General features: G+C 45.3%; 1 protein-coding gene across 1 annotated transcript in view; it reads left to right on the top strand.

The window, feature by feature from the left end:
- The first annotated feature begins 6,246 nt into the window (after positions 1-6,246).
- Positions 6,247-8,584, top strand: part of LOC121557830 (neuronal growth regulator 1-like) — a 7,723-nt gene continuing 5,385 nt past the window's right edge. The window contains exon 1 of the mRNA XM_041871300.2: positions 6,247-6,377. Within this exon, the coding sequence (XP_041727234.1) occupies positions 6,326-6,377 (52 nt within the window). The 5' untranslated portion in view covers positions 6,247-6,325. The remainder of the gene's footprint in view (positions 6,378-8,584) is intronic.

The following is an 8,584-nucleotide window of genomic DNA, read 5'->3' as shown; positions in this document are numbered from 1 at the left end:
GTCAGTACCAAAGCCAAGGGTAGTCAGTACCAAAGCCAAGGGTGCTCATGTCCCAAATGGCACCCTATTTCCTATATACTACTTTTAACCAGAGCCCTAACTTTTTCTGTTTCATGGCTCACCCTGCCTCTCCACTCCCAGCAGCAGTAGTCCTGTTGTTTCTGCTGGATGGAAACTCTGTGTGTGTCTGTGTTTGTATTTCCCTTCTGATAAGAAGCTCTCTCTTCCTCTGAGTAAACACGTACCACTCAGAGAGGGGAGGGGAGGGGGGGGGAGCAGAGGGAAGGTAGAGAGAGGGAGAGAGTTCAGAGAGAGGGAGAGAGAGAGGGTAGATGGAGAGGGGAGAGAGGGCAGAGGGGGGGGAGAGAGGGCAGAGGGTAGAGAGAGGGAGAGAGGGCAGAGGGAAGGTAGAGAGATGGAGAGGGGAGAGAGGGCAGAGGGGGGGGGAGAGAGGGCAGAGGGTAGAGAGAGGGAGAGAGGGCAGAGGGAAGGTAGAGAGATGGAGAGGGGAGAGAGGGCAGAGGGGGGGGGAGAGAGGGCAGAGGGTAGAGAGAGGGAGAGAGGGCAGAGGGAAGGTAGAGAGATGGAGAGGGGAGAGAGGGCAGGGGGGGAGAGGGCAGAGGGGGAGAGGGCAGAGGGTAGAGAGAGGGAGAGAGGTCAGAGAGAGGGAGAGAGAGAGGGTAGATGGAGAGGGGAGAGAGAGCAGGGGGGGGAGAGAGAGAGGGTAGAGAGAGGGTAGAGAGAGGGAGAGAGCGCAGAGGGAGGGTAGAGAGAGGGTAGAGAGAGGGAGAGAGGGTAGAGAGAGGGTAGAGAGAGGGAGAGAGGGCAGAGGGAGGGTAGAGAGAGGGTAGAGAGAGGGAGAGAGGGCAGAGGGAGGGTAGAGAGAGGGTAGAGAGAGGGAGAGAGGGCAGAGGGAGGGTAGAGAGAGGGTAGAGAGAGGGAGAGAGGGCAGAGGGAGGGTAGAGAGAGGGTAGAGAGAGGGAGAGAGGGCAGAGGGAGGGTAGAGAGAGGGTAGAGAGAGGGAGAGAGCGCAGAGGGAGGGTAGAGAGAGGGTAGAGAGAGGGAGAGAGGGCAGAGGGAGGGTAGAGAGAGGGTAGAGAGAGGGAGAGAGCGCAGAGGGAGGGTAGAGAGAGGGTAGAGAGAGGGAGAGAGCGCAGAGGGAGGGTAGAGAGGGCAGAGGGAGTGAGAGGTACATCTGAGAATCTGACTGAACACTACTTGAATGCACCATTAACAGAGACATTATAAACTCCTGGAAGGTTAAGTCCCAAATGGCACCCTATTCCCTACATGGTGCATGGCCACTGGTCACAGTAGTGCACTATATAGGGAATAGGGTGCCATTTGGGACGCAGTGGAGGAGGAGGAGGGCTGACATTACAGAGAGGTAGTTCAGGAATGTTGTGTGTGTGTGGTGGTGTCTATTTCCTTATGCATATCCTGTGTCAGTATGTATGTCAGTATGTCTGTCAGTATGTCTGTCAGTATGTCTGTGTCAGTATGTCTGTGTCAGTATGTCTGTGTCAGTATGTCTGTCAGTATGTCTGTGTCAGTATGTCTGTGTCAGTATGTCTGTCAGTATGTCTGTCAGTATGTCTGTCAGTATGTCTGTCAGTATGTCTGTCAGTATGTCTGTCAATATGTCTGTGTCAGTATGTCTGTCAGTATGTCTGTGTCAGTATGTCTGTGTCAGTATGTCTGTGTCAGTATGTCTGTGTCAGTATCTCTGTGTCAGTAGGTCTGTCAGTATGTCTGTGTCAGTATGTCTGTGTCAGTATGTCTGTGTCAGTATGTCTGTCAGTATGTCTGTCAGTATGTCTGTCAGTATGTCTGTGTCAGTATGTCTGTCAGTATGTCTGTGTCAGTATGTCTGTGTCAGTATGTCTGTGTCAGTATGTCTGTCAGTATGTCTGTCAGTATGTCTGTCAGTATGTCTGTCAGTATGTCTGTGTCAGTATGTCTGTCAGTATGTCTGTGTCAGTATGTCTGTGTCAGTATGTCTGTGTCAGTATGTCTGTCAGTATGTCTGTCAGTATGTCTGTCAGTATGTCTGTCAGTATGTCTGTGTCAGTATGTCTGTGTCAGTATGTCTGTCAGTATGTCTGTCAGTATGTCTGTCAGTATGTCTGTGTCAGTATGTCTGTCAGTATGTCTGTGTCAGTATGTCTGTGTCAGTATGTCTGTGTCAGTATGTCTGTCAGTATGTCTGTCAGTATGTCTGTCAGTATGTCTGTCAGTATGTCTGTGTCAGTATGTCTGTGTCAGTATGTCTGTCAGTATGTCTGTCAGTATGTCTGTCAGTATGTCTGTGTCAGTATGTCTGTGTCAGTATGTCTGTCAGTATGTCTGTGTCAGTATGTCTGTCAGTATGTCTGTGTCAGTATGTCTGTCAGTATGTCTGTGTCAGTATGTCTGTCATTCTGTGTCAGTATGTCTGTGTCAGTATGTCTGTCAGTATGTCTGTGTCAGTATGTCTGTGTCAGTATGTCTGTCAGTATGTCTGTCAGTACGTCTGTGTCAGTATGTCTGTCAGTATGTGTGTCAGTATGTCTGTGTCAGTATGTCTGTCAGTATGTCTGTGTCAGTATGTCTGTGTCAGTATGTCAGTATGTCTGTCAGTATGTCTGACAGTATGTCTGTGTCAGTATGTCTGTCAGTATGTCTGTCAGTACGTCTGTGTCAGTATGTCTGTCAGTATGTGTGTCAGTATGTCTGTCAGTATGTCTGTGTCAGTATGTCTGTCAGTATGTCTGTCAGTATGTCTGTCAGCATGTCTGTCAGTATGTCTGTGTCAGTATGTCTGTCAGTATGTCTGTCAGTATGTCTGTGTCAGTATGTCTGTCAGTATGTCTGTGTCAGTATGTCTGTAAATATGTCTGTCAGTATGTCTGTCAGTATGTCTGTGTCAGTATGTCTGTGTCAGTATGTCTGTCAGTATGTCTGTCAGTATGTCTGTGTCAGTATGTCTGTCAGTATGTCTGTGTCAGTATGTCTGTCAGTATGTCTGTGTCAGTATGTCTGTCAGTATGTCTGTGTCAGTATGTCTGTCAGTATGTCTGTGTCAGTATGTCTGTCAGTATGTCTGTCAGTATGTCTGTCAGTATGTCTGTGTCAGTATGTCTGTGTCAGTATGTCTGTCAGTATGTCTGTCAGTATGTCTGTGTCAGTATGTCTGTGTCAGTATGTCTGTCAGTATGTCTGTCAGTATGTCTGTCAGTATGTCTGTGTCAGTATGTCTGTCAGTATGTCTGTCAGTATGTCTGTCAGTATGTCTGTCAATATGTCTGTGTCAGTATGTCTGTCAGTATGTCTGTGTCAGTATGTCTGTGTCAGTATGTCTGTCAGTATGTGGGTGTCAGTATGTCTGTGTCAGTATGTCTGTCAGTATGTCTGTGTCAGTATGTCTGTGTCAGTATGTCTGTCAGTCTGTGTCAGTATGTCTGTGTCAGTATGTCTGTCAGTATGTCTGTCAGTATGTCTGTCAGTATGTCTGTCAGTATGTCTGTGTCAGTATGTCTGTGTCAGTATGTCTGTCAGTATGTCTGTCAGTATGTCTGTGTCAGTATGTCTGTCAGTATGTCTGTGTCAGTATGTCTGTCAGTATGTCTGTGTCAGTATGTCTGTCAGTATGTCTGTCAGTATGTCTGTGTCAGTATGTCTGTCAGTATGTATGTGTCAGTATGTCTGTCAGTATGTCTGTGTCAGTATGTCTGTCATTCTGTGTCAGTATGTCTGTGTCAGTATGTCTGTCAGTGTGTCTGTGTCAGTATGTCTGTGTCAGTATGTCTGTCAGTATGTCTGTGTCAGTATGTCTGTGTCAGTATGTTTGTCAGTATGTCTGTGTCACTATGTCTGTCAGTATGTCTGTGTCAGTATGTCTGTCAGTATGTCTGTGTCAGTATGTCTCTGTCAGTATGTCTGTCAGTATGTCTGTCAGTATGTCTGTCAGTATGTCTGTCAGTATGTCTCTGTCAGTATGTCTGTCAGTATGTCTGTCAGTATGTCTGTGTCAGTATGTCTGTCAGTATGTGTGTCAGTATGTCTGTCAGTATGTCTGTGTCAGTATGTCTGTCAGTATGTCTGTCAGTATGTCTGTCAGCATGTCTGTCAGCATGTCTGTGTCAGTATGTCTGTCAGTATGTCTGTGTCAGTATGTCTGTCAGTATGTCTGTGTCAGTATGTCTGTCAATATGTCTGTCAGTATGTCTGTCAGTATGTCTGTGTCAGTATGTCTGTCAGTATGTCTGTGTCAGTATGTCTGTCAGTATGTCTGTCAGTATGTCTGTGTCAGTATGTCTGTCAGTATGTCTGTGTCAGTATGTCTGTCAGTATGTCTGTGTCAGTATGTCTGTCAGTATGTCTGTGTCAGTATGTCTGTCAGTATGTCTGTCAGTATGTCTGTCAGTATGTCTGTGTCAGTATGTCTGTGTCAGTATGTCTGTGTCAGTATGTCTGTCAGTATGTCTGTCAGTATGTCTGTCAGTATGTCTGTCAGTATGTCTGTCAGTATGTCTGTGTCAGTATGTCTGTGTCAGTATGTCTGTGTCAGTATGTCTGTCAGTATGTCTGTCAGTATGTCTGTGTCAGTATGTCTGTCAGTATGTCTGTCAGTATGTCTGTGTCAGTGTGTCTGTCAGTATGTCTGTCAGTATGTTTGTCAGTATGTCTGTGTCAGTATGTTTGTCAGTATGTCTGTCAGTATGTCTGTCAGTATGTTTGTCAGTATGTCTGTCAGTATGTCTGTCAGTATGTCTGTCAGTATGTCTGTGTCAGTATGTCTGTCAGTATGTCTGTGTCAGTATGTCTGTCAGTATGTCTGTCAGTATGTCTGTCAGTATGTCTGTCAGTATGTCTGTGTCAGTATGTCTGTCAGTATGTCTGTCAGTATATCTGTCAGTATGTCTGTCAGTATGTCTGTCAGTATGTCTGTGTCAGTATGTCTGTCAGTATGTCTGTCAGTATGTCTGTGTCAGTATGTCTGTGTCAGTATGTCTGTCAGTATGTCTGTGTCAGTATGTCTGTCAGTATGTCTGTCAGTATGTCTGTCAGTATGTCTGTCAGTATGTCTGTGTCAGTATGTCTGTCAGTATGTCTGTCAGTATGTCTGTCAGTATGTCTGTGTCAGTATGTCTGTCAGTATGTTTGTCAGTATGTCTGTCAGTATGTCTGTCAGTATGTCTGTCAGTATGTCTGTCAGTATGTCTGTGTCAGTATGTCTGTCAGTATGTCTGTCAGTATGTCTGTCAGTATGTCTGTGTCAGTATGTCTGTCAGTATGTCTGTCAGTATGTCTGTGTCAGTATGTCTGTCAGTATGTCTGTCAGTATGTCTGTGTCAGTATGTCTGTCAGTATGTCTGTCAGTATGTCTGTCAGTATGTCTGTCAGTATGTCTGTGTCAGTATGTCTGTCAGTATGTCTGTGTCAGTATGTCTGTCAGTATGTCTGTTAGTGTTTGTTATTAGTCATTAGTCCTCCACTTCCTCTCCACCATCATCCACTGAGGCAAATTAAGAGTCAGAGTTAGTTTCTATTTCACCGTTACAGTGCATGGGTGTGTGTGTTCAGATCTAATCAACTTCCTCAGTTCTGTTTTGCTCCCCAGCGCACAAATATCATACCCCCCAAAAAATGCTAACCTCCCCTGTTATTTCTCTCTCTCCCCAACTCTCTGTCTTTCCCCATTTCTCTCTCTCTCCCCAACTCTCTCTCTCCCCATCTCCCTCTCTCTCCCCATCTCTCTCTCTCTCCCCATCTCTCTCTCTCTCTCTCTCCCCATCTCTCTCTCTCTCCCCCATCTCTCTCTCTCTCCCCATCTCCCTCTCTCTCCCCATCTCTCTCTCTCTCCCCATCTCTCTCTCTCCCCATCTCTCTCTCTCTCCCCATCTCCCTCTCTCTCCCCATCTCCCCCTCTCTCCCCATCTCCCTCTCTCTCCCCATTTCTCTCTCTCTCTCCCCATTTCTCTTTCTCTCCCCATCTCCCTCTCTCTTTCTCTCTCTGTCTCTCACTCACTCACTCACTCACTCACTCACTCTCTTTAGCCTGTACTGTCACACAGAATTATTATGTTTCCGGTCTCTGGGAGTAACAGAACATCATTTCTCTCTAGATTTTTGTGAAATTCCAAACCAATGACACCGACAGGAACCTACTACACTTCCCCCCCATCCTGTCCTCCCTCACTGCCCTTAGAGAAGGAGGAGAGAGAGAGAGAGAGAGAGAGAGAGAGAGGAGGAGTCGTTGGGGAGTTTCCAGTAAAAAATATTCAGCAAGCCTAACAGAATACAGTACACTTCACTGAGGGACGCTCAGTGATTATTAGGGGAAATGGAGATCGTGATACTTGTTTCATTATTGTCTCTGTATTGTGACATCACCGGTAAGTTAGACTTCTGTTCCAGTACAACGTTGTGATGCAGGTGCTTGGTAAGTTAGACTTCTGTTCCAGGACAACGTTGTGATACAGGTGCTTGGTAAGTTAGACTTCTGTTCCAGTACAACGTTGTGATAGAGGTGCTTGGTAAGTTAGACTTCTGTTCCAGTACAACGTTGTGATACAGGTGTTTGGTAAGTTAGACTTCTGTTCCAGTACAACGTTGTGATAGAGGTGCTTGGTAAGTTAGACTTCTGTTCCAGTACAACGTTGTGATACAGGTGCTTGGTAAGTTAGACTTCTGTTCCAGTACAACGTTGTGATAAGGTGTTTGGTAAATTAGACTTCTGTTCCAGGACAACGTTGTGATACAGGTGCTTGGTAAGTTAGACTTCTGTTCCAGTACAACGTTGTGATACAGGTGTTTGGTAAGTTAGACTTCTGTTGTAGTACAACGTTGTGATACAGGTGTTTGGTAAATTAGACTTCTGTTCCAGGACAACGTTGTGATACAGGTGCTTGGTAAGTTAGACTTCTGTTCCAGTACAATGTTGTGATACAGGTGCTTGGTAAGTTAGACTTCTGTTCCAGGACAACGTTGTGATACAGGTGCTTGGTAAGTTAGACTTCTGTTCCAGTACAACGTTGTGATACAGGTGTTTGGTAAATTAGACTTCTGTTCCAGTACAACGTTGTGATACAGGTGTTTGGTAAGTTAGACTTCTGTTGTAGTACAACGTTGTGATACAGGTGTTTGGTAAATTAGACTTCTGTTCCAGGACAACGTTGTGATACAGGTGCTTGGTAAGTTAGACTTCTGTTCCAGTACAACGTTGTGATACAGGTGCTTGGTAAGTTAGACTTCTGTTCCAGTACAACGTTGTGATACAGGTGCTTGGTAAGTTAGACTTCTGTTCCAGGACAACGTTGTGATACAGGTGCTTGGCAAGTTAGACTTCTGTTCCAGTACAACGTTGTGATACAGGTGCTTGGTAAGTTAGACTTCTGTTCCAGTACAACGTTGTGATACAGGTGCTTGGTAAGTTAGACTTCTGTTCCAGTACAACGTTGTGATACAGGTGCTTGGTAAGTTAGACTTCTGTTCCAGTACAACGTTGTGATACAGGTGTTTGGTAAGTTAGACTTCTGTTCCAGTACAACGTTGTGATACAGGTGCTTGGTAAGTTAGACTTCTGTTGTAGTACAACGTTGTGATACAGGTGCTTGGTAAGTTAGACTTCTGTTCCAGTACAACGTTGTGATACAGGTGTTTGGTAAATTAGACTTCTGTTCCAGGACAACATTGTGATACAGGTGCTTGGTAAGTTAGACTTCTGTTCTAGGGGGGGGGGTTATACAAAGCTAACATATGGAATTGTTTTAAGATGGTCATACAATGTGTGTAGCCCAAACGGTTTGGACGCTACAGACAGAAGTTGGCACATCGGCGGTACCGACTTCAGACGAGTCCTGTGGGGCTTCTGGGGGTCGTAGAGCAAAACGGAGAACACTATCGTATTCGTGAGAGTCTCATCTTTACACTGTAGCTCTGCCACTTTCCACCGCAGATGCAGAATGCCGACATAGGCAGATGCGGTAGATTGAGACGCAGCCCATACAAAAAAAGCTTCAACAGACAGATTTTGATGGCGATTCTATTACTATATTAATTAGATTGACGCAATCGACTCCTAATAGCTTAGGTTTTTTTCTGTTTCATTTTGATATTTTAGTACTTTATGTATTTAATATAAAGTATTTTTGAATGAATCAATTGGAAAGCCTGTGTGTTACGTGGCACTTATTAGGGCAGAGTGAAACAGAACAGAATTTGGAGTCCAAAGGTTCTGAGTGGATCTGGCCTCTACGCCCCTGTTCAAATTCTTTAGGAATGTATCCTCCTCTTTCACTCCCTAGATGTAGGCTAGTCACAAATTTAACATGTTATGATTGTTGAATGCTAGGCAGAGGTTGCTTCAACAGGTTCTCTCTGTGTGTGTGTGTGTGTGTGTGTGTGTGTGTGTGTGTGTGTGTGTGTGTGTGTGTGTGTGTGTGTGTGTGTGTGTGTGTGTGTGTGTGTGTGTGGAGTCACAGAGCACAATGGCAGGAAGAGGAGGGTCCAGATGTTGTCTGTGTTGCCATAGTGATAACTAGAGGTCATTCGAAGCATGGGGTCTGCTAGTATTGGAGACATACTGTATCATGTTGTGTGT

This window comes from Coregonus clupeaformis, unplaced genomic scaffold (genome assembly GCF_020615455.1).
Source record: "Coregonus clupeaformis isolate EN_2021a unplaced genomic scaffold, ASM2061545v1 scaf0087, whole genome shotgun sequence".
Classification (NCBI taxonomy): Eukaryota; Metazoa; Chordata; class Actinopteri; order Salmoniformes; family Salmonidae; genus Coregonus; species Coregonus clupeaformis.
Note: the sequence above shows the minus strand (reverse complement) of the source record. Positions and strands in the feature narration are given on the sequence as shown.